Source organism: Chroicocephalus ridibundus, chromosome 1 (assembly GCF_963924245.1).
Source record: "Chroicocephalus ridibundus chromosome 1, bChrRid1.1, whole genome shotgun sequence".
In the NCBI taxonomy this organism is placed as follows: domain Eukaryota; kingdom Metazoa; phylum Chordata; class Aves; order Charadriiformes; family Laridae; genus Chroicocephalus; species Chroicocephalus ridibundus.
This window is the reverse complement of record NC_086284.1, coordinates 67,275,387-67,302,368: the sequence shown is the minus strand read 5'-3', so window position 1 is coordinate 67,302,368 and position 26,982 is coordinate 67,275,387. Positions and strand designations below refer to the sequence as shown.

The 26,982-nt window shown below is 38.8% G+C and overlaps 1 protein-coding gene across 6 annotated transcripts in view; it reads right to left on the bottom strand.

The window, feature by feature from the left end:
• The window catches only part of ARHGEF7 (Rho guanine nucleotide exchange factor 7), a 127,434-nt gene that overhangs the window by 25,606 nt on the left and 74,846 nt on the right, over window positions 1–26,982 (bottom strand). For all 6 annotated transcript variants that reach the window (XM_063337793.1, XM_063337802.1, XM_063337829.1 and 3 more), the window contains 7 exons: window positions 19,816–19,938; window positions 9,410–9,548; window positions 8,430–8,489; window positions 7,010–7,156; window positions 5,154–5,240; window positions 1,708–1,786; window positions 157–296 (listed from right to left, as the gene is read on the bottom strand). In XM_063337793.1, coding sequence (XP_063193863.1) covers window positions 157–296; window positions 1,708–1,786; window positions 5,154–5,240; window positions 7,010–7,156; window positions 8,430–8,489; window positions 9,410–9,548; window positions 19,816–19,938 — 775 coding nt within the window. The remainder of the gene's footprint in view (window positions 1–156; window positions 297–1,707; window positions 1,787–5,153; window positions 5,241–7,009; window positions 7,157–8,429; window positions 8,490–9,409; window positions 9,549–19,815; window positions 19,939–26,982) is intronic.

Here is a 26,982-nt window from a genome sequence, read left to right as displayed (position 1 = left end):
AGAAAAAGAATGATCTTTTGACCCATGAAACCACAGTTCTAACATTCAGTTCTTGTTACTAGTGGCTAAAAAATGCTGTACGTGGTGGTGCATTTGCCAGATAACCTAATTCTGCAGACACTGCTCATTCACTTCAATCCAGAAGCTACTTCTTACTGTGTGAGATGGCACAGAGTGAGGTTTAATGGTGGGATTCCCAACAGTTGTGACTTTGGTTTGCTTCTGCAGGTGATCCACCCATTCATGCAAATCTTGTTGGTTGTTACAAGACACTAGTATCCTTTCAATCATATTTCCTAGGTGACAGAAAACAGAAGATGTAGGAAACAACGGAAAAAAACTTAATCAATCTGACATGATTATAAAGATACTAATTTCCTAAAACATTATATCCCCTAAGCACTAGGCAAAAATTTTAACCTGTATTTTCAGTACAACAGCATCTCACTTTTCCAGGTTGTAAGAGACATTTCCTCCACGTATTTGTTCGTGTGGCAAGCACAGGAGTTCTACCTTTTTTTCCCCCCAGCTGTAATTACTAAAGACAACCTTTAACAATAAGAAATAGATGTACAAGATGGGCTCATCTAGTAACCTTATGCTTCTCCATCTTCCCCAGGAAAGCCAGCATATAGTCTAAAATATCACTCTGGAGTCTGTAAGCTACAATATAGGAAAAGTTATAAAATACAGGCCACTGATCTTCTCTCAGAAAAAGGCTGAAAGTTGGTCTGAACCTAATATTAAAGCGGAGGCAAAAGTCACTTGGGAAACCAGCAGGAAGATTAACCAAAGATTACTTTAATTCCTGCAGTTAACTCCATTTTAACCCGTCACATTCCTCATCTGAGGTCAGCTTCGTAACTGTTATCTCAGAAGAACATGCACCATCAACAGCTTTTTCCCCTCTGCCTTATAGCACTGATGTGTGATACTGCCTGCCACTTGAGAGAGTCAAAGTTACTTCACTTAATGCAACCTGCTTGGCAGCAGAATTGACCCAAGAAACGAATGGAGGTATAAAGCTCCACCGTGTGGACCCTGCTCCTACTGACCTTTAAATCCCTCAAGAAAATAAGGTACATGCTAAAATAAATGACTTAACAGACAGAAATTACGCAAAGTAAGCACCATGGCAACCATCATTAGCAGTGATGTTAAAGGGCTCTCAGGAAAGAGGTGCACCATTTCTAGAAGAAAGCTTTTGCTTAAAGCTCTTCCAGGTCTCTGGACTTTCTTTTCTTCCAGAGAGTAGAATACCTTGAACTGCTTCATTACAAAGGACCTTCTCGAAGGCTACTGCCTCCATTCATTAAAACACAGAAATCTGGGAATGAATCCCATGCAAAGACAGTCTGTTAACTGCTTAAGACAAGCAGTAAAAAGCAGCTTTCAAGTTAGGCTCTGGGTAACTGCCTTAAAAAAAAAAAATCTGTATAATAATAGGATGGTTGAGGCTGGAAGGGACCTCTGCAGGTCATCCGTCCCCCACGTGCTCAAGCACAGACACCTCCAGGTGGTCGCCCACGCCTGTGGCCAGACAGCTTTTGAGTATCTCCAAGGATGGAGATGTCTTCAGGCAACCTATGCCAGTGCTTGGTCACCCTCACCATGAAAAATTTTTTCCCTCTGTTCAGATAGAACATTTTCTATTTGAAATAGCATATCCTGGAGTAAGTAGTAAATAAAAATATTTATGCCAAATACCTGATATTTCAAATGCATTTTTATGGTTTTCACTGTCTTCTAGCTTTGTGATAGTCATTCCTGTCGTTGGCAGTTTCCCCTTAAAAAAAAAAAGGCAGTAACACTGAAGTTAAATCCAAAATCACACAAAAACATTGTCAAGTAAAGAATATATAAACTTCAAGCTCTAAACAAAGACACACACAGTGATTTGGCAAACACACACACACTGATGGGTTTGAAAACATTTAGAAATCCACACAAACACCTCATAATGGAAGTTTTTAATATGCCCAACTTGTGCAAACGACACCTGTGACTTCAATGAGTCTATTTGATAACTATGCAGGCTATGAAATCCATACAAACATAATAGTGGTCATCGTAGCCTCGGCTTCTCAGAACTGAGACCTTCAGGGTCATCCGTATTGCATGACTAGAGGCAATGGTGATTCATCTTTCAGCACATTTGTTTGCAAACTGGTTGATTCGCTCTCAAAACAAGGCTTGTGATACAAGTAGATTTAGAAAGGAAGATTTCACTAAACAAATACATCAGTTATTTACTGAAGATTTATGTCTCTAATAACCCCGCTACTAAATTCACTCACAGAAATATTTGGGGAAAGAAAACAAAAGCAGTAAAAACACCTTTAAATTCGTAAGGTTTCAGAAGAACGTATTAATTTTGCAGAAGATAACCTCTCATTTTAAACCCAGTCAAGCTGGAAACAAATTCAGTTTAGGGTAACTTTTTGACCCTTTAGAAACACAGAAGAATAAATAAGACTGAATATTGTCAGGGTGAAAGGCTTTACCAAAAATATAACTTTAATAAAAGTTCTTTAAGACAGATCCTGTATTCTCCTGTACAGAAACACTATTCAGCACATGCTGGCAAAAGTGCAAATACTATGTACTGTGGAATTTTGGCTCTGATGGAGGGGAAAAAGACAAAAACAAAAATTTTTCTTTTCTCTTTTTCTTCCCCAATGACTGCAGAATGGACAAAGGTTTCTTAGAAGCTTGGAAACTAAATATCACTTGGTATGCTGTATGCACAGAACAAGCTCAAGCCCAAGATGCAAAAGAGTTTTCTTGCAACAGCTTCCCCACTGAAGGAAAAACATGGTGGCATCATGCACTACGATGCAGCCTAAAACTCTTCTGGTTTTCCACGTTCACTGGTTCATGAATCACACAGCGCACAACCACACAGAGAGGTGCAAGAATCACCGACGTAGGTGAAAAGAGAACATGGGGATGCACTAAGCAAAAGACTGGTGACAGAAAACAAAGATCACCTGAGCCACATGGAGAGAAAAAGTACAAAGCCAGCAAAACACAGAGAAAATGGAACTGAATCATGAATCATTTATATTCCTTTTCAACAAAATTGCGAAGCCATCTTGTAAAGTATGGTTTGTGCCCCTTGCGACTTCAGTTTACCACTGCTAAAAGTTCTCACAATTAGCTCATGCGGCAGGTATGAGCACTATCAACCAGAACATCTGAAGCCTGCTGATAAGTGGAATATTCAGAAATACAGGGAGGGCGTAGTGTAGGATGCAGACTCCAGTGGCATCGTTTCCCTGGGACTGGCTGAGGGAGCTGCATCATCTTCTGCCTGCATCCATCACAGTTCTGAGACAAGAACCTCGTAAGAAAAGTCCAGGCAGGCCATATTACACAATCCAGACAGATGCAAACAGTGATGAAATAATTTTGCCTTGGTTGAGTATGTAGTCATTAAAATTCAAGAAGTTCTCAGTTTTGGGAAAATCATTTGAGAGGTTATGAGGAAATTAAGAGTTTTGCATTCAAAAAAGGGTTGGGCAGCAAACACTATGATTGTGGCCACACTGAGCAGAAGCTGAAGACTAATGCACAGAAAGTTGCTTATTTACTGAACAATGCTGTGCAACTGGCAGACAAGGTGGGAGAGAGGAAGAAGAAGTGTGATCTACAAAGGGAGAGGAATATCAAGCCTGACAGATTCATTGTTTATTTCATATTGTTTGTTAACGCTCTAAATTTCCAGTCAGCTACCTTTGTAATCAGTACCCAAGAATTTTTCTTCATCAGAAATTCAGAATATGCCACTTGCGATGCAGCGCTCACCTGCCCTTTTTAGTATCTGTCTTCCATCCACATCGGGATAAAGCACTGGCCAAAAATTCTGATAAGCAGCACAAAGCTAAGAAAAACTGGATTGTACCACCTAATTTGAACCACCTAATGCAGCTACTACCATGGCAGGTAAGATACAAATTCAAACATTAATTTTCTAATTTAATTGCTCTGAAAACATTGCATAGGAACCCCGAATGACTATGCTGCAGCATTCCCTCACAGCAGACGAATCACTGCGCAGAAGGAACAAACTGCGCGAGAGCCTGATTTACAGAAGCACTTATAGCAGGTGAAATCTCAGGCTTCTTTTACAACTTTTGGTGTTCTAATGTGATGTCTGTAAATCACATAACAATACTTGAAGAACATTTATACCGAATTCAGGAACTCATGGACTGTGCGTTATCTTTAACTTCACCTCTCAGGAGCCTTTGAAACTACACACCCCCAATGCAGGTGGCTTCTGCGAAATGTGTCCTAGAAGAGCCAACCCAACCAGCATTGATCCTCCTGCACTATACATAACTGCTCTACTTCTGTAGTGGGGAAACAGGCAAGTAGTACTCAGCTGGGAAACTTGCTAGAGGAGCTCAAAGACCATGTCTACCAGCAGCCAGTAGTGGGTTCCTGAAATGAAATATCTGGTGCTGAGGATCTGAAGGACACATTGTATGCATTTCAGTTGGTGTTACACTGCGCTAGCTTGAGGCTGGGGCCATGGACTGAATGCCAGTCTGTGTTCTTGATCTGCTCCCGTATTTGTAGCAGATCAAGTGCACTTTTGGAGCATGCCTTCCACTTCTGCTTCATCCAGAGGGAATCCACTCTGTGAGCCCTGCATCTGGTTCTGCACTGTGACTCAAAGATCACAAAACAGGGAAGGCTAGAAGATGAATTTCAAGAGTGCTCTGCTGGTTCAAAGATAAAACACTAATGTAGACACACCTAAAGACAGGGAGGCAAGCTTAGCCGTGCTGTCTAGTTTCGGTAAGACTCAAGCAGCAGTCAGAAGAGCACTAACAAACCTGTACAACACCACCGTTTTCCTATGAACATCTAAAAAGCTACTGGTACTTCCTCTCATTAGATACTACTAACAAGTTAAAAAAAAAAACAAACCACCACCTTGCTGATAGGAACAGCAAAAAAAAAAATATACCCCAGATTCTGGCCCAGAATTTTATAACACAGATGATCAGTTCTAACTGAAGAAATTATTTTTATCTTTATAAATGCAGAAGTTTAACAATCCTTTCAAGTTTTCTATGAAATGCTATTTATAAAAAACCCACCCCTCAACACATTTATACACATTCATATGTGTATTAATTTACCTGATAGATAAACCCACTCATTCTCGGGCTGGCAGACAACATCAGCAAAATGTTAGGGAAGAGAAGAAGATACCTTTCATTCTTTTCCTTATCAAAAAAAGAAAATGAAAAAGTAAATAACAACATCACAAGTCCTCTCCCCTCTTTTTCTGTTTTACATTATTAAAAACTACCATCAATGTTACAACTCCATAATTACTCCACAAATATTTGCTCCTGGCAAAATTAACTCTCCATAGAAATAAAAAAAAAAAAGCCAGAATTTGATTTTCTGTTTGAAAAGTGCTAGTAACACATGCCAATACTTCTTCCTGGAGAGTACACCCTAATATTTTAAAACAGAAATTTTACAGCCTGGGTGAAATACTGACCTTGTTTAATATGAGAACCACTGTTTGCCAATTTCAGCAAAACCAAAGTTACACATTGGATATATTTCTTAATATAATTTAAACAGATGCTGTTACTGCAATGTCAAGACTGTGGTGAGACCAGATTTTTGAATGATGTTGGATTATGAGCCAAAGTAGAAAAAGAATATAAAAGAAAAGTAAGAATGCTTATATTCACAACAAAAACAGTCGTTACATTGTTCTGATTTTAATTTGCTGATTTCATTTATGAAGTTGTCCTTTGTGTTTTTGTTCTGCAGGTATTTTTATGGAAGGAGGAGAAGTTTTACTCTTAATCTACCACTATAGACAGACAACGAAAGAGAGAAGCATTAAGGTATAATGTTCCTGTTTCTCAGTAAACATTTACAAACGTCTATATCATTTTAAAAAAGATAAAACCCAAACTAGTTGCTTTTGCACAAATTAAGCTCTTCTATAGCTAGTCAAACAGCTCTAATGCTATACAGAAACTTCTAAAAGTCCATTACATTTGACATTTTAGCTCATGATGAGCAGTGGGGGAGGGGTGGTGTTTTGTTTTTAAGATTACAAGGAAAGACCTTACTGCAGAAGATGCACTGTCATCTCTACTGAATCTTATTTATTTATTTTAACACCGAACAAAGTATCTGACAGAAAAATACCAGGTGACGAGTTTTTTAAATATTCAGTTGCATAAATGCTTTCTTCTTTCTTCAAATTCATGGACATCTTTGTTCTAAGGGAGGAAACTGACTGAATGAGGCTGCAATTCAAAAGCCTCCACCAGGTTCAAAGCTTCATTGATTTTACAGGGGAACAACTGACAGCAAAAACATGTCAGTAATCTGTTTAACATTTCCTTTCTGTTAGCACTTGCTTTTAAGATTAATATTATTTCTGGTAGGGCAACCTTTTCTTCGTGTGTTTTGTTTGCCTGGTTTGTTTTTAAAAAAAAAATCATCCCAGACTTTGCAGTGTCACCTTCAACTTTCTGAAGTCTCCTATTTCTCAAAAACCACTTGGTTTCTCAAGCTTCTGTTTCAAATTTTACCACTTGAGCAAAGTCCCCAAAATAACACAAAAAAAAGTGTGCCTCAGAGACCTTACCATATAAAACTAGAAAGCTTTTGTTATTTGAAACACACCATAACGACTGCTAGGAAAAACGATCCTGTAATATAACTGCACATGGAAAATCCTGTTTAATTGAGCACTTTGAAAACAGTCCTGCAAAATCATCTTACAGTGTTTGTAACAGCTATATTCGGTTATATTTCAGTAAATTTTACAGATGAGACCATCCATCTTCAAGGAAATTTATTTCATGTTTTGTAATAAAACCCTTAAATCAGTAGAGAAACATTTTAGTCTAGATTAGTATCTCTGAAGCATTCTGTTTAATTCTATTGCATAATGATTCTGATTAATTTTATTCAAAATGGAAAGAAAGACCGACAGTAAAGATGAGAAGGACATTACCTCACTTCCAGCACACTGAATCATGACCTGGGACATGTAAATCACATTGCCGAGTGTTTTAATATCCTCTCCCTCCCAACAACGGATAGCTTCCGTCAGTATTTGTAGTTCAAGCTCTTTCCGTTTCCGTACTTCTTGACATTGTGCCTAACAAAAGACAGGGAAAAATATCATCTCTATCAACTCTATCAAATTTGGAGCAGGTTAAGGATAGAAATACCGCTACAGTTGTATTTACTGTTGTGCCTGGAATACACAGAAGAGAGCACCTAACTTGAAGCATTTTCATTTAGATGACTATTACCAATATTTCTTCTAAAGCTAGTTTTGCTAACTTCAGTAGTACTTTTCCTTCCAATACACTGACTACAATTACCGTTCCAAGTTCATAGTCATAGTCCCGTTTCTCAAGTTTCTCCATCCTTTACATTTTAAATTTTTGTACTTCCAACCAAAAATGGCTACGCTTAGCAGAAAAGGGTAACACAGCTGTCACAAATATGCGTGACTATACAACAAAGCATCTTTTAGTAAAAAAAGCCATGCTAACTGTGTGAACTATGAGTGTGCTCATATTGTGCTCATATTTCCATGTGCTCATATTTCTTGCTCACAACACCTTGTGCTCATATTTCTATTAAATGCCTCCGACCTGCTCTACGAGCCGTATACCCATTCATCTCAATTTAATTTTCCTCAACAAGAATTGTTTCCTCTCATTAGTAAAGCACCCAACGGAATGGGATCCCCAAACCTCTTCTGAACAAAGATAACACTAAATTTCTGCTTTAAAAAATAAAAAATAGAAAGTGCCAGGTTACCACCAGCACACACTCGTAACAGGAAACACAAAGCATTAAGTCTGTTGTAACCAAGATTGCGTTAAATATATGCCTGTTGCAGTTGACTTTTTAAATTATATTTTTAAGAGAATAGCGGACGCCTCATCTGTTCGAATTAGGCATCCTCCTCCATTTACTACTGAAAGTTTTGTATCTTCTGAGTTTCACTGGCAGTTTGCCCTTCACAGGCTCTCCCCCAACTCTAACATCATTCCCCTCCAAGGCATGCACTTTGGAAAAAACCTCAGATAATATACTCAAGTGTTGTAATGATGTCTTCAGGACACTAGTTATGCTAGCACTCCTAAAAAGGAAGACGAAGCACGAGAGAAGAGGGCAGACCAAGAGGTGCAGAATGCTTGCGTGGTTCTTTCATCAATAGTCGATTTGCTATAACTCCCCAGCAAATTACCAGCCTTAGGCTCTGCCCACAAACAGCACCAATTTCCAGGCTTTCAAAAATTTCTTATGCAAACATTTACAAAAAAGTACACATCTTTAAAGCAATAGAGGGGGATGAAATTAGAAAACACTCTACTAAAATAAATAATTTTTTTTTTTTTTTTAATCACTCTTACAGAAAGATTTTTGAAGGCAGTCATGGATTTTTGAATATCTGGGCGATCCGGATGATAATCCTAAAAACAATGGAGAAAACATAAAAGAACAGCTTTAGTACTAGTAAAATTAATACAAAAATTTTAGAGGCTTAACTAAAAACAAATAAACAATTCTGTAGAATAGAAGTTGTAGACCTATCTGCTCTCTTTTCACAGCCTTCTTATTCTTACATCAAACACTGGTGGCTCGTAGTAAAAATGAAGAGTCATTTATAGCATTCCTACTTATGCTTAAAATAGAACCAAGGAAGTTTTACAAGACCAAGGGGACAAGAGATTCTGAAATAATAATAGGGAAGTGTTTATTTTAAAGAGTTTTATTTGGCACATTAGCTTTGTCAAAAACTAGATTCCTACAGACTGTTTGTATAAACATACTTACAGTACGTTTGATTGTCACTAACTGACAAACCAAATTGTGTGACAAGACAAAGACCCGTATGCTTTCTGTTTCTCTCCCTCCACCACACTCAAAAAATCTAACATATCAAATGCAAAGGCAGAAACCGTAGTTCCTCAAACACCTTCCCACCTTCCATACTGGAAAGATCATTTTTGAATAGTAGAAGTCAAAGGGACTATTTTGGTGATGTGTTCAACACGCTGAGTTCCTAAGATGAGAAGCAGTGTTCCTTCTACAAGATAAAGTAGCCTCAAGTAGTACGCAGGTGACACATTCAATATCAAGTCAACCAAAGATCCTGCAAGACTGCTCTAGGAGTGAAGATTAGCTTCTCTGTCTAGGTTTACTTTAAAACTTCAGCTTTTACAGGAAGTTTTACTGCACTAAGTTTTAAACCCTTGCAGCCCATATTTTAGAAGGCTGATGGAAGCGCAAACAAATGTAATTTTGGGTCCCATCATGTTTGACATGTACCTTTAAAATAATTGTTGTCAAATCATCATTAAGCTGGAACATAAATGCTGATAAGATATACCTCCATGTGCCTTTCAAGTTCTTTGAGTAACGTGGGGTATTTATCCAGACGCATAAAAGGTTTGCTGAGGCCTGTGGTCAGTACAAGGATCCCAGGGCTGTTGGCACCTTTCATCTCCATGAATTCTCCTAGCTCCTCACTGTGTACACAAGATACGTAAGCAAATTAAGATCAAATTACCAAGACAATTAAAATTACATTGGATTCTTCACTTCAGTCTTTCATCTGCAATGAATTCTGCCAATAAAACGAGAGGCCAAATAAATCAACAAGCACAAGTACAACTTCAGTGCTCCAATCAGTTTCTGCATTAAATAAAATACAGGAACAGACACTTCCAGATTTGGGGTGCATCCAGGGAACAACAGACATAGGATCAAACCCACTGTTCTAGACAATCGGCGCTCAAACCCAGTTCTTAAATAATACCCAACCCAGGCAACAGTTACAGAATAAAGCCATTTGCACTATATTTTATTACTCAGGTCTTTATTCTAGTAAAATGATACCTGACATTAGAGATGGTTTACACAGGTAATGCCCAAGCATAAACGGGTCAACGGCTTCATATTTAATCAAGCATCAATATTTTTAATGTGTCAGGCACTAATGGGAAGACACAGAATGTTTCGGAACCTTTTTACATCCCACACTTACATGTTTAACAACCTCATCTCACACATCCAAAGTATTACAGCAAAATGACCAACTAACCAACAGCCAGAAAAACAACAGACCATAGTAGAAATAATTATTGTGCAATCTATTCTCAAACAAGTTAGGGTTTCACTGAGGGTGTTACTTACAACACACTTGTTTTGACAGCAAAGCTGGTGTAAGAAGTCCATGCTCTCCAAGTATCATGAACTGCTACTTCCCCTATCCAGATGTTTTTTCATATTTGAATCATTTCCAAGAACTGGCTCAGTGCCTCAACTTCGTACATTAACTCAGTTAAAAACGCAGCACATCCTGGGAATTTCAGCTCACTTTGCTATCAAGGAAACTTAAAATAGCTACATCTTCTGCTTCCTTATAAAGCAGAGGTTTCGGGGGACTATGGTGGACGAAAAGGTTTTCAACAGTTTAAATGACCAGGAACAAAATGAACCCTTCTCCATGGTGAAAGGAAAGTACCGCAGCACCTGGACTGATTTCTAGGCTTCAGAAAATACAAGCTGCAAAATAACACGGGATTCTAAAGACAAAATCTAAATAAAGGAAATTCAGAAAGCTGTTTTATTTAAAAGATAACATCTTCTTGCATTCAGGCTGGGTCATTCTAGACATCCGCAGATGTGGTTGCTCGTATTTTGAGCCCTTGTTATAGTAAATTAACTAGTTCTCCAAAAAATACTACAACAAAAAAAAAAAAAACCCCGACAGTATTCTCATATGACAGGTGTGTAAATTCTACTCTAAGATTATTTAAAGTCCTTACTTTCTACTGATTACACCCCCGTAAGTCAGAATTACTAAAATTTTTTCCCCTCCCTCGTTATTAGCATAGTCTAATTTTTCAAAGGCAGCATTAGCTAACTACCAGATTCAGTACTTTCAGAAAGTATAAAGACAGCATCAAACACTAAAGAGCAATAAAGGAGGAAGACTTGTACATTACGGCCACATTAACAAAATGGGAAGGGCAAGGCAAACCTAGGGCATAGTATTTCCATGCAGAAGTGAAAGTCAATTGTGATGTGCTCAATTTCACCAGTGAAAAAACCACGGATAGGACACTGCTGTAATACACACACTCATTTATTAGTGAGTTGTGCTATACAAAAGCATTACATAGATTACGACAAAACAGACCTTCCTGACTCCCCCAAGACACACACACACACACTTCTTCCCATATCAGAACAAGTGATACTTTTGTCTAAATAGATAAAGAGAGCAGAACAAGAACATTGGGATGGGAAGGTCACGGTTCATGTAAGTGTTTTACCCACCATCCCACCCGGATCTCTCTCCTCCCAGCTGTTAAAGCTTCCCCAAGTTCCCAGAAGAGACTGTACCCTTCCATACAGTTTACTCCAACGTTTACTTGTCTTCAGATTATTTAATTGGTATTTACTTACGCTATCTTGCTTAAATACATACAGCACCATTTCCAAATTGTTAGGTCTGACACAACCTCTTTTGGAGCACTTCATCCCCTTTCTAACCAGGCCCAAGCACTCCTCAGTGAATATATTTGTGCCATTTCTGCTGTACTCAACTGCAGACTCAAGGAAGGGGGTGAGGGGGATTTCCCAGCACCTGCACTGCATTTTAAAGATGCAAGGAGTAAGGGCTGGGCACCCTTGAGAATGCCCACAGCTCCACTAGGCAGACCTTGCTACATCCCTCTCGAGCAAAATGTACCAGCAGCTCTGGGCCTCCTAAAAATCAGCTTGTGACATTATCAGGTTTTAGCCACAATTAAAACCCATTGAAAAGCCTCCTACAGCACCTTGCATGAAAAAATTACAAAAATGCAACATAGATAAACCTGAGTACTTTTCTAGCTTAAATTTAGGTTTAAGAATTAAAGCTGGCACACTCTGAATACCTAAAGCCTGAAGACCTACTTTGCCTTACGCTTTCTTAGTCATGGCCCTTACTCAGCACAAAATCACACCAACTTCAGACCTTGACAACTGATTCTGGTGGCACCCTAAACAAGACTAAAGATTTTGACTCCTACTTATGTTTTGGTTTTACAGTGTTACCAGCCACTTGTTCACTGAGGATTCAGGCTAATTCTCTGGAACACTGAGCTGAATAGCTACGATGTGGTGTGGCATGTCCCCTTCTCCTGACTCAGCTAAAAGGAAGCAGCTGTTTCCAGCAAGGTGATGGGGTGGACAAAAGAGGGTACAGTGCCCAGTTGCCACAGAAAGCTTTACCAAAGCTCACCTGTGAAAGCCCATCTGTCTCAAGGCATTCAGTGTATTTAAATTTCAATTCATTGTGTACATGACACTGATGTGTAGGCTACTACCTTTTTTTTTTTTGTTTGTTTCATCCATCAGTTCTCCCTGTAAGCACCCCCACCCACGTCAGCAAAGTTAGGAGTACCTATGGCACTTGATATGTATCTTCAAGTAAGCATTTAAATTCATTCTTCGCATTTCGTTTGCTTCAGCCAGATGCGCAGCCCCTGCTGCCTAACTTTATCAACTATTCCCTTTACACTTTAACTGCTTCTCTTCCCCATTTCAGGCAGCACAATCCATAAGCATGTCTATGCAGCTTCGCCTTTCTCCCCAGCATACCAGTACACTCTACAGTACACGCCAATTGCAAATACCACAGGCCACTCAATTTAACATTGTTCTGAACAGCACTGATTTTTGCCTTTAAGATTGCACAGATGCAAAAATCCTCCTTCCTAATTACTTCAACCATCTCCATGCTGCTGGATACAGTCAAATGAGTTATATAAGTGGTATTTGCTGAGTTATCCATCAACACAATGCCTTTTTTTTTTCCTCTTCCCTCCCCTTTTTTTATTTAATGCCTCAACAGTAGGAGGAACGTTGGTTACCATTTCACCCACATTCACATTTCTAATTTTCATTATCACTGTTCCATTTCTTCACGACTTCAGCATTACGAAATAGATGTGGGAGAAAACAGGAAAAAAACCTCACTGTAGCCTGAATTAAAATCGACTACTTGGAAAACTGAAATAAAAAAATGATGTTATCTTGTTTTCACTGTCTACCCTGCAATGCCTTTAGCTAAGCACACTCATTCTTGGTTACCCAACATTGCAGCAGTTTCCAGGCCATTCACTGCTCTTGGACACAAGATACTTGGTTGTTTATCACCTCTTCTTTACTTAATCACAGTATAGGAACCTACGGAGCAAGTTTAAACCTCAGCTCACTTGAAATGTACACAAAGTCCTGAAAAACACGCTTAGCAATGGCATCATCAGGAAGCCTTTAACACCGAGCAGCGTTAATAGGTGTAATTAAAACGGAATGACGCAGTTTTCCTTCCAATGTTCCCAGGAGGACAATGTTTTCTTTCATACACTTCTCTGCTTCCCTCTGACAAGTTCGAACAAGCTGGCATGTCAAAACTCTAGTGTGAGCACATACACGCTCTTTTAATATAATAGTACCCAAAATTTTGTCTGAGCAGTTCCATCATGCAGACCCCGTTAGCAGTCTACTCATGCTAAACCAACCTACCTCTGCAGCTTCATGGACATAAAAATCTGGCAAAAATGGGCGTCACTTTAGCTCAAAGCTTAAAGTGAGCATCCTTCACTTATTCACAAAGGACAAATACAATACAGAACATAATGGAAAGATTTACTTTCAATAAAATATGGGTGAGTTAAAATACTGTTTGAGTATGACAACAGTCCACAACTGCTTTTTAATTAATAGCAGCTTAAAAGTCAGTGTAAGCTAAAGAGTGCAGCTGCTTTGCCAAAGACAATGGCTCTTTCATGTCACAATTTCAATTGATGCCTGGAAGTACCACACTCTCCTAGGCAGTACATGCTAAATAGAACTCCGGCCGGCAGCTAAACAGCACGTTTCAAAAAAAGGTATCATTTAGCTGAACAGGAAAAAAACTTTTGAACAGTGAAATCATCAACTTAGTCACACCTGCCTAAATAAGTAGCTTTTCAGAAAGAGGCAGCTGAGATTTGAATTCACTACTTGCGTCATTTTACAGAATAAAATGCAGAGAAGCATACAAAAGTGCTGTGCTTCATTTATCCTGAAAGTTCGAGCCAGAGAGTCCTCCCCACTGCAGACTACAGTTAGTTCACAGCTTGAGATATTTTAAAGGTCCCCATGAAAAGTGTCTTTAAACCCTCTTAATATATTCAAATCTTTCTTAGTACAGCTGCCTCAGAAGCTGCAAATCAGACTGGAGGGAAGGAAGAAAACAAGTTCAGATGCGCCTACAGTAACAGAAGGAAAAAAAGAAAAGCCATTTAAATTTGAGGAAAGCACATCCAGGAACTATAACGTATACGTCTAAAATCACAACTTACACTTCTGGAGTAGGTGTCTGTTTGTAATAGATGGAGCAGGAGCTATCACTGCTGAGGGGTCTGAGGACTGCACACAGGCACCGCATTTTGAGAGCGTTGTGGCACAGCTTGGCTCAGCAAGCCCTCAGCCGCAGCTTTTAATTTCCTAGTGCTAAACTTCCCAGACAAGCTCCTCTCCCGGGGACTGTTGCTTGGTGTATGACATCAGCCTGCACACTTGCCGGCTCAGGGATGCACCAAAGTGGGGGAGGCACAAAGAGTTTTCTGACTCAAGCTGATCTGTATTCCACGCTCCAGTTACTCGGAGTAATTGTGATGTTTCAGCTCCACAGATTTTATCCAGACTGCTAGGTCTGTGATGCAAGAGTAGAATATGCTTGGGACACGTTATCTAAGAGAACAGAAGAATCTAGCAAAATTAAGGTTTGAACAAGCAAAGATTTGTGAATAGCTTTCTTCTAGCTGAGAACTGGCTTGACACTTGCCACTTTGCAAAATTAAAAATAGGCATATATTACTAGTTTTTTGGCTGCCTTATCATCAAATTAAGTTTTCTTTTGGAAACATTTTTCTTCCATTTTGTTTTAAGATAAACATGGTGTTGTTTAAGCAGAGTAAAAAAAGCTTAAACACCCCCCCAATAATTACATACTTAATGCTGATTACATTGGATCTCTACTCTCCATATTTCTTCAAGAGTTTTATGTCCACTGATCAGTGGGGCCTGTTAGATTTTATTTTCATTGTATTATCCACGCTTCAGTGAGTTCTATGCTCAACTATCTTTCCCTCTTGTCATTTGGGATACAGTCCACATAAAGTCTCAGTCCTAGCTTCTGCCTCCTCTTTTTCTTTTCTGGAGTTTCCCCTTGCACTGAACTTCATGGCTTGTGATCTTCCCCAGGTAGGTAACATGTCATGTTCCTGGGACTCCTTACTCCACTGCAACTATCCATTTCTGTAATTTGCATCTAACTGGGTTTTTTAATTTATTTGAGGGAAATTCAGTCTCTCATGCCTTAGGTTGCTCATCCTGTTTCTTCTCTTACTGGAAAGCAAGCATATGTCTATGATCAGAAGCACACATGGCAATCAATGTTACTTTGACTAAACGCTACGCCCTCAAGGCAGTCCTGCTCTCACCAGCTAGCAAAGTTCTCTCTAAAAATAACACCATATTATTGTATTGATTGCCTACCCTTGGACTTGAACTGGGATTCTCAAGAAAAATTAAGGGATATTAGAAACTGAAACCTCACACAATGCAGCCAAAGAGGTATGACTGTTACAGAATAAAGTAAATAAAATAGGGATCATGTACAGTGGCACTACAGCCACAATGAGAGAAGGGAACAAGGAGAACAAGCTAAGAGGCAATGGTGGGAACATGCAAAACACTGATCTCTGCAAGAGCCACCACCCAGCTGCACCTGGCGAGCTCCACCTCTTCAGCTCTAGCAAGTGGCTTGAGACACAATTAGAAGACACAATGATAGACCTAAGGAAAAATTACTTAATTCGTAAAAACTCTTGATTTGTTACACAGAAAGAATTTTAATTCTGGAAAAATTATGCAATGGCTCTGAAACAAAACCTGAGACAAAAAGTTCCCACCAAATTTCAAGACTGTCCAAAATTGCAGAAGTTAATGTTGAGTACCAACTCTTAACACTTGCGTAAAACTTACAGTGCCACATCTGGAACCAAGAAGAGAATCTGTTCCCCAACTTAATAGAAAGATTATTGTTGTTGTTGTGGTTATCAGAGACAAATACCACCTCAGAGACATGTAGCTCTGGCACCTGAACTCCTGTATGGGCTACATTAGGTTTTATTCCCATTTCTGCATATTCAAATACACTCAGGTCTCTAATGATAGTAATTTCAATATTAATGATTTACTTAAAGAAATTAAAGATGTTTGCGGCTTTGAACATTTTTCATGTTTCATGAAGAACATGAAAAATCTCTTATTCGTTAAGTAATATAATTACCCCCCTGCACCCCTACTATGTATTTATATAAATACACACATGTATGAACACATATATGCACACCCCCTCCTATTTTGTACTAATTGAATAAAAGCCCCCATGTTGCTGCTACATATGATAAAGAAGCAAGTGACAAAGAGGAGAAAAAAAAGACAGGCTGGCATTCATACTGAATGGCATTTTGAAAAAGAAGAAAAAATTAAAAAAAAAAAAAAGACAGTTGCATTCCAATTGAATGCCTCCTTTAAATCTCCATCCCCATCCCAAGTACTGCTATTTAGAATCGACTTCACAAAAATGCTATTCAAAAGAAGCTTTTGACTAGAAGTCCAAAATCATTCCAAATAAGTTATCATCATCAGGTTTTCTCTGTAACATATGCATACGCGCGCACACACACACAGAGAATCTTTACCAGGCATCAACGACATTTTAACAGGTATTACAACACTGCTGGAAGAGCATGCTTGACACTTCAGAAAGCGACATATAAAACCTAATAGTGTAACATCGCATCCAATCAGATGACGGCTTACAATTTTGATGTTACAGTGATCAAACTGGTTAAAGAAACAATATGGTTAATGCTTCAAAATGATAGCCATTTTCCCGTAAGTTGTTTTTAGTCAGTGACAGTAAAAATACAATAATAAAACTAGTATACTTTATAAAATAAGAAACAAAGTAGAGGTAAAGTTTATGAAGTTTCCCCCATAGCAATTATCTAGGAGATTTTTTTGTTTCATTTTTGTTGATACGGTTCCCACCAAAAGCAAGTAAACTTAATAAATTGCAGAAAACACTAATTCTGTCATATAAGAATCTGTCTTAAAATTATCTGCTAGGTCTTTTTGTAGAAAGGCTTTCAGAAGCACAGTAAATGCATATGTGTTCAGTTTATGAAGTGTGCGGAGTTCAAGGCAAGAAATAATCTGCTGTAGACAGTAAGGATTTACGTTCCAAATCAAACCACTCCAGACTGTTCCTTTTTCCTCTCTAAAATGCTACTGAACAGAACAGTTGTTAGAAACACGATATTCAAAACCAAGAATTCAGCAAACATATTTTTTTTTTTTTTTACCATATTTCTACTGGTATTAAAACACATATAATGCTCTTGGACTCTGCTGAAACTAGCAAACTCTAGTTTGCTAGACTCTCTGCAAAAACAGCTAGCAAATCATCACTGTTTCTTAAAAGTCTTAAACCTCGGGCTTTGACATCTCTGAAAAATTCCAGTTCAATATTAATCTAGTATTCACTGCAGTGTAGTTGTTTCACTATTATTACAATCCTGACTGTCCTCAAACCTCACAGTAAGTTTTACACTAAGGTTTACTAGGGATGCTTTTACACAATAAAAACACCTCAACTAAATAGACAAGGAGATAGTTAGGGTATTTTCTTTTTCTTTATGCCTCCAATCAGTTTGTTATTCTCAGCAGAAAAGTCTTTTCCCCCTGCTTTTAAAGCTATATAATTAAAAGCTTCCTGGCATTCTGAGAGGAAAAGGTTCAGAACTGCTTAACGCCACCTCTGACTTCACAGCAGCTGTCTCAAGAATTTTTACTCAAGCCACTTGCTACCTACAGCAATGACGTTCAACAAAAATTAAGTTAGAATAATAAAATAGAGGCAATTAAAAAAAAAAAACAGAAAACAACAGCATTCACTTCTGTTCTCATGCCTGCGAACACAATAGCATTAAACAGAAAGCTGTTTATCACAATTTACCTCACCTTGAGCCATCTCTCACGAACAGTCTAACTGCTTTGAACCTACTTCCACATCCAAATTACTTAACTGCTCTACGATATTTATATTGACTCCATCAGGATTTGATATCAAGCTAGCCTTACAGACCAGAAGCTGAATTTTTCTTAGGACAACCTATGTGCAGAGCAACACAGAGAAGAAATCCTTCTCCATTTGCAGAACAAGCAGCTTTCTTCCCTTGCATTTCTATCATGATTTCTCAGACAGGGCTATTCCCTGTGCTTTCCAAGAGTTCTTAAAATATCTCTAAATCTTAAGAAATGTAGGTGATCACTTTGCTATCACTTGCCATCTTCCATCTATAGATTAAATCCCAGACCCCTGTATGGAAAGAACATAAAGGCACAAACAAAAAACCTAAGCCTAGGAGTATTAAAAGCCCCATAGGCTTGGATCACCTAAATATTTTACCATTTACAGAAAGTGGTACTAGAAGTAGGCCATTTAAAAGAAAACCAACACTAAGGGGTTCCATGAGGGGTCTTTAAGCATATTTTGTTTTGTTTAATTTTAATTCGTCATTGCTTCTGACAAAAAACACACCACCTTTCTGCCTACATTGCAATGTGAATTTGCAGCTTGGTTTTTCAAGGTGGGGTTGGAATACAGTTAAATGTCTCACTAACGTAAGTGATAGTTCATAGTATTTGGTAGCTAGAAAGTTTTATTTATCCTATTATGAGTAAAGCTCACAAATGTCAAAGTGCCACATACTGTTGCTGTTAGAACATAACGCGAGTTCTTGGAAGAAGCTAATGCTATAGAGAACAAGGCAATTATGCTCCTCTTTGTTTAGGAAAAATAAAGAACATCCAAAATATCTTTACTTGGGTTCATCACAACAAGACAAAAAACGGTGAAAAAAAGCAAAAAGGAACAGATACCCTGCTAGAAATTTGTCCTATGTCTAACCTTCAAGAGAAAGTCATGGTTCTGTCCCGCACCACAAGCACACATGAATAGCCCCAAACTAACAGCTGCTGCAGCATATGATCATCAGGAGAATACACAGGACAAGTTTGCGAAAGCAGACTTTAATCAAATTCTGGCCACAACTTTCTCCCCTCGAGGTGATACAGGGCATCTTCTATGCAAATTCAAGGTCAGTCCCAAAGCAGAGCAACCTCCATCATGTTAATTCAGCATCCTACTACTTACCACTCAAAAGTAAAGGGAAGGGTATACCATCATGAAGTTAAGTAAATACAAATGTACAAGCTTTTACAGGGCTAAGTTACAGTTCACCAACTGTCTACTAGTAATCATGTCAATTATGCCATAATTCCACAAACTTCTTTTGAGCGACTTTTTTTTTTTAAAAAACAAAGATGACAATCAGTACACTTTGTTTTACATACTCAGAGTTCAGCACGTGTTCTTTAAATGAGAAAATGCTCTCAAATAGTTAATAACACACTGCCAAAAGTGACAAGCTGGCCCTGATCACATAGAACAGCTTTGTGTTGTGGGTTTTTGTCTTTAAAAAAAAAAAATCTACTTTTTTTTTCCTTGAACAAGCACTACCATGCCAAATGCATGTCAGAAGAGACGTTGCAGCTTTACAACACACGTGTATTTTACGCACTTTTTTATATCAAACCTAAAAGACCACAAAGCAAACGTACCTGTGTTCTGTGAGAACATTTACTGCTGATGGATGGTTGGCACAGTATGCAAGGTATAAGCTTTTCATTTGTGGCATCAAATTTAGAAAACATCCTCCAACCCTCTGCTGAGCTTCAGGCAACCTAAAAACGGAGTAATAAAAATGAAATTACTGTAATACTGACACAGAAATAAATTAAAGCCTGGAAAAATAGTGTATACTGGGAGTTTGTTTGTTTGTTTCTCTTTCGTTGTTGTGTGCTTTGTTTTTTAAAATCAGATTTCTGTGGTCACTGACCAGCAACCAAGAGCTTTCTTTTCCTTCTTTACAGCTTCAACCCTGTAACTGTCAGGCCTGATTATGCCACCACACAGTATAGGCAGAATATGGTACATGGTAAAACTGTTCGGCAAAATTTATTGAAGAATTAGCACCTTCTTTAGGAGTTTGATTTTTAGTCACCATATCTATCAGTTAGAACAGTTTACTATCCACTTATATATACCATGCCAAATCTTAAAAGCAAAATTTCAGCACTTAGATAAAAACTGGATGGAGTGACAACAGGATTCCTTCCCTCTACTCTATGCCAGCAGAGATGATAGGCTTAAAATATTCATTAAAAGATCTAAGTACCATATTAAGCTCTGATAGCACAAATAGAAGCCAGTTACAGTGCAGTAACAGGCTGTTTTTACACAATTGTCACTCATCTTGCCTTTTAAGGACCGTAAAGCACGTCGTAACCAGGGCAAGAGCACTGCTTTACCACCATCAGTCCAGAAATACTTTCTATAACTCATACTTTCTTCATCTTTCATGCTCAAATGCACCACGTTTGCTAAGCAGTGAAGGAAAATGTCACAATTCTGTTCAGAAGGGCTTATTTTGTCTAGCATAAAATGGTGCTTAAATAACAGCAGCCTCAGTGACTTCAGAAAAAAGATGACTCAGCAAGAGAAACACTACTTAGAAGAAAAGCTTACTTTCACACAGTCTTGGTGAACCTAATCAGTTTTGATCAGGTTTGTCAGAGGAATATACACACATTTATTCACATAAATAAGGGAGGACAGGCTATGAAGAAAGATAATGTGAGTATACACAGTACATTTTTCAAAAGGTTTTAGCAGAACCTGCCATCTCAAATTGCAGTAAGAAAATATCTGGAGTATAAGTATCTGAAATTGGCTGTGCGGCACCAGCTTAGAACTGGTACAACCAACAGAAAGCAGAAGTCTGACTTCTGATTTCGCATCTGTATAAGCAGGGGGAAAAAGAAAAATGCAACTCTTCCAGTCTTAATTCTTAGTATCTCCTTAAGCTGAATACTGCATATGCAAATACAAGCACACTCATACTTTTTTAAAATCTAAAATAATTTTCAAGTTAAACACAATCTGATGGGAAGTATATACTCTACAACCAGCCATGCTTCCTTACTACTACCGTTATCATCATTCTCAGAACTACTCAAAAATATCCACACTAGATTGCTTCCTATGTGAGAAAGAATAAGTTGGATGAACAAGTGAACGGTATCGTAAGGGCGTCAGAAGGGATGAAACCCTATGATTTTCTACAGAGCAACTCCCACTTGAAGGGCTAAATCTCTTCAGCAGTAGGTTATATGGCCAATAGTCAATTGTCTAACCCACAGTGAAGTTAGCTGGAAGACAGGACACAGTTTTCAGCAGTCCTGGACTACAAGCTTGCCCCTGATGCCTTGTCTAAACCCACAGCAGGTAGGAAGACCTACCCAATATGAAGTCAAAATTGACTGCACAGGTGTTCAAAACATGAGGCGGGGGAAACATGCTTCCTTATTTGAAAGCAACGTCCATTATAGTCACCCAGAAAATGACAGCTGACTCCCCCCAACTAGCACATCATGACAGATACACTCTGATTACGTTATCAGCACTCCTTACATTAAAGCCTATGGCCCATCTTTTATTGTCTGCATCTTTATTTCTCTTTCAAGAAAAGTTTAAATTCTGAAATCAACAAGAGTGGCTGCTTTTGCCAGTATTCAGGGGAAAACCAGGGGCATTCCCCAGCGTACCGAGGGAATGCTATTCTTGCAGCCTTCTAGGCAAGATTTCCTGCCTAGCAGCTGGTCCCCTTTAATAAATCTAAGCATGAGCTAATAATATGTTCTTCAAGTAATAGATGCAGCAACAGTTTCAAACTCTGAAGACATGCTCAAGGCATATAACTTGGTATTAAATAGTAAGAGGCCCCCTTTCAGGCAAACAGTTGCCTGAAAATGGTTAAATTCCATACACTACACACTGTAGTAGTCGGGGGGATGGGGGGAGTGAATTATAGCAGTTCCCACCAAGCAGACATCTGTGCCTTCTCAGTCTGCTGTTCTTTTATCAGAATGAAAGACTGACATTAGTCTCTTTTACATGTTGCACACGCATTGCAACTGTATACTGCACATGCTTTGTTGAATTAAGATAATTAAGAGACTTTATAAGGGGGTGGCAACTCATCCCCTTTGACTTTTCTAATCCATGCATTAGTTGCAAGTGTTCTACTATTTTTAGAGGAACAATTAATAAGTTACCTATATCTCCTTTAACTGCTGAAAAGCCAACAATTTAATGCCTATAAACCTTTGAGTAACTACTGCGTCCAATAAAGCGCACAGTTATTTTGCAATTTATTCTGACCTTGTCATCCCAGTATTCTTCTCATATTTGAAACTTCAATTAAAATGGAATCACATATAAATATTTTATTTATACATACATTGAGAAGATAACAACTCAGTTATAAAAAGGCCAAAGACATGTTTTAATTTAATTTACGGAATTAAGAGAATCATAACAAAGACCCTGCTGTTGTACACGTGTTAGAGGCATCATCATACAACTACATCTGAACTACTTAACAGATTATTTGCTTGTTGGGAGTTACATCTGATAGCTATCAGTTCTGTTTCTCCAGACTTAAAAAAGTTTCCCATGACATGATAATTTGAGAAAAGAAAGAAAGAAAATGCCTTGTTGCTCAATTCAATGATTCAATTCATAGATTCATAGAATTCTGTGATTCTATGATCATGCTTAGTTTCAAATTCTGACCAAAACCAGCAATCAGAACTGGACTACAGGTAGACTGGCAGCCGACAGAGTGACATTACAGAATATCTAATTATGTGAGTTCTCAAGAAATCTGCCTTAGTTTTGGTGTCAGTGGACGTTACAACGTTCTGGCAAAGGCTGTGGAAACTGTGATGAATCCAGACAAATTTAAACACAGACTACCAGAGGCAATTTTAGATGAAAAGTAGATAACAAAATGTAATCAACACTGTATGTTTTCTTTTTGCAAGGAAAAGATCAGATGTCCCTAAATTTCACTTGACTGTGTGGTTACCATAAGAGTGTCATGTGTGTGTGTAAAGAAAAATAATATATATATATTTATATACACACACCCCTGCAGAACCTGCCACAAACTGGAAACTTTCTATTATCTGGATGGCATTTTCTGCTCTTCCCCATCTCCTCCCACAGAAAGATAAACAGCAGAATTTCCTGCCCCTCTCTCATCCTCTTGAAGGAGTTGGAGCATCAGTGATAAGTTTGCTATGCTTGCAGGAGGTCAGTATAGAGGATGTCTTGAACTTAAAAGCCAATAGCAGAAAAGACACAGGACAACTGAAAGTACGCAAAAATTATTAACGTGTAATTGTGATTAATGACTCCGAGGGATGCAGTTTGTGAAGAAACACAAGATTAGATGTTATCTCCTGAGGTGTCACAGTTAACGAGGTTACTGAAATACAGGGGGACACTTCGCAAATTTCTGAGCTACAAAAGGCTTGCACAAAAGGAGGTACTATTCAACTTATTCACAACCCATCAGTCTAATTTTCAAAGCTCTCTTCACAACCATTCCCTTCACTATTTGTCTGTCTATTTGCCTTACCTCTCCGACATCTGTTAATATGCATGTTTGTTTCAGGCAATCTGAAGACACTGTGTTCAAATTCACTTAACCTTGATAGTCTTATTTCTGTTGATACTCACAATAACTAAAACCAAGGGACAATACTGGGATAAGTCTTTAACAGACTTCATTTGTATCTGCACTCCAAACCTGAAACGCTGATTAATTTTGGATTACATTTAAGCAATCTCCAACTCACACCCTGGCCTCCCCCCCTAGTTTTTGGGGATTTTGTGTTTTGTTTTGGGTTTGTTTGTTTGTTTTAAATTGCCATTCCACTCCAGGACTGTCCCAGAACACAAAGTATCTGCTGGCACTCAAACACAGAACAAGATAAACACCACAGTCACTGTGCCTGCAAGAGCAGGGACATGAAGGAAAGAGAGGGCAAAACCCAGCCATGGCTGTTATGGGGCAGGGAGATAAGTCTGCGATACCACCTAAAGGACAGCCAGTGCCTTCAGTTTTCTAGAGGAGATTATACCTAAGCAGTCCGTGCAGACTGGTGTCACCAGCCAGCCTGTGTGTTGTGTCTGTCCATCCCCCATCCCCCCTCCCCTTACTGAGAAGTACAGCCATAGACTGACAGCTTCTATTCCCAGGTGAATGGAAGAAATTTTTTTTGGAGCAGGAGACATCTGTTCAATCTACTGCTACAAAAATAGCCAAAGAGCCATACTTCCAATAGAGATCATGTAGATCAGCCCAGAGATCACCTGACGGACATTGACTTAGTTCATTCAGAGACCCTCTGCTGCATGAATCACTGCAGAACTAATCTTTGACACTGGATCACGGATCTGGAAAGAGTCACACAGCACTGGTCCATTTTCTGTCTTCAAGAGCCCAGAGTGCTCTCGCTCTGTTTTACTGTCAGAAATACAGCCTTTTGAAACTCAAGACTCCGTCAGTGTCTCTGCCTTATCAGTTACATCTCTTTTCCATTCATCAAAATGAAGTGCACTTCAAGCTGATCAGTCAAAAAAAAAAAAAAGCACTTTGGAAGTGGATCAGCCAGAAGATTCTCATTCATTGTTAGATTTGTTTCATACGCCACTTCTGTTTGGTAAATGAAGAAGAGAAGTCACAAAGGTAGAAGTAAACCCAGATGAATCTATCTAATGGTGCCCAGCATCCAAGCAGGCAGACAAGAAGTGTTCCAAGGCCTGTGACAGATGGAGCAGCCCACAGGGGCACCACAGTGATACTGCAACACAGGCCAACCTCGACAAGTTCAAAGAAGACAAACCTCCAGTAATGAAGAGCTTCAAGACCAAGGGCAGGGCAGGAGGGTGGCACACAACTAAAAGCAAACCACATCCAAACAACTACTTCCCCTGAAATACACAAGACGCCCACTACAGCATTATGTGTTCTGAAAAAACCACAACCCAACATTTAACAACATGAGGATTAAATAAGCCAAAGTGGTACAGGCAAGAAGAAAAGCACCAGACAGTTTCTGTCACTGAAGTACACGCCAGGACTAGTTAAGAGAAAACTCAAATGACAAACTGACTCAAGCAGGGCGTAGAATTCAAAAAACATTCAACTCCTACACCCAAGAACAAGAATTTGTCAAGCAAGGTAGGCTGGCAGCACTACAACTGGCAGGACATCAACACTTGGTCATTCTAACATGTCACATTAGAAAAAACACCACACCGGATGCTGCAACGTGAAGTGCCTGAATGACGGCACTATAAGCTCTCTGCCAAAAAAAAAAAAAAACACCAAAAAATTGATAAGTCTATTTTCAGCCTGGGAGCTACTCTGAGTTTACAAAACAGGTTCACCAGCCAAAAAAAGATGGCAAAGTGACAGAAAGCAAAGCAGCAGGGCAAGCATTCTTCTACATGATAGGAATTATGATAGATTAGATTCAAAACAGGAGGAAGCTGGACATTAAAGTCAATATGCTATGATGAAAATTAAACTGGAAATACAACTTGGCATGACCAGCATATTTATGAAATGAAAATAACAAAACATTTGCAGTAACCCTTCAGAAACCCTGGGGCATCACTTCCTCTGCCCACCTACTAGCATCCATTATGTTCCTAATTTACAACACAGCAACATTTCACTTAGCAGAAAGAAGAAATAAAGGACGTTATGCGAAGGTGCTCTAATAGAGTTTCAATAAAGGAGGGAGTTTGTTCTAAATAAGCTTTCTGAGCTTAAAGCTACATTATGATATCACATTAACCTACATACCAAGTTAAAACAAAGCTTGCATTAATATTTGTTCAAAGGGATATGCTCTTCCACTCTTGTTCTTAAGACCATCTTAATCAAAAGTTTTAAAAGATGACAGTCTGTTCATGCAAGGTACTTAGTTTCCCTAACTTCTGATTCACAGAAACAAAATCATGATAACAAAAGAATCTGAGACTACAAAGCGCAGTGGCAAGAAAAAAAGGGAAACATTTAACTATGTGCCCAAATGGTCATCCTCAGGGATTTAGATACTTAACTGATCAAGTCTAACTTGCCAAAAATAGTATCCTTCTTTCTCAAACACAGCATGGAAGAAAGGCCATTTCAAGAATGTTTCCATTCCACTGCTGAATAGTCATCTGAACTACAGAGTCCTCCAGTCTAAGTCATCTAGAGGCAGAAGAGAGGGAGACAAGCCATGTGCTAGGAGGACATGGGATACAAAGTCAGCAACAGACGCAGACATTACGTTACTGCCTAGTGAAGACACAGCTTATACTTTGTCATGAAAAAACTTCCCCTTCACATGGAGTAGCTCAGAGCAAAAGTGGAGGAAGAGGTTGAAACAAGACACACTGAGCTGATCTAAAGATCACTGCTGCCAAAAGAGGCATTTTCTCCTCCATGCAAGACACTCATTCCTTCTCACAGCCAAGTACTCCCAGCAGACTGAAACTTGTCTAAGCCCTCAGTAGCAATTCACATTGCTAACTTGGCAGAAAACAAGCAAATTTGGATTAGCAAGTTACCTTACCTCACCATGTGGTCAGACAAAAACAGAACACAGGCCAGGAAAAGGATATAACTGAGGATAGGAACAGCAACTTCACTTTCAGTGGAGTTTCAACACTAGAGAATTGTTAGTACACTTCAAATGCAATATGGTCTCCTTCTTTCTGACATCCCCAAGTGCTGAGGTACAAGCTGAAAAATATTCAGCTACCGCTTCAGCCTAACCTATGGACAGGTGTCTTCATCCCCTTCTTTCTGTGCTTCATGC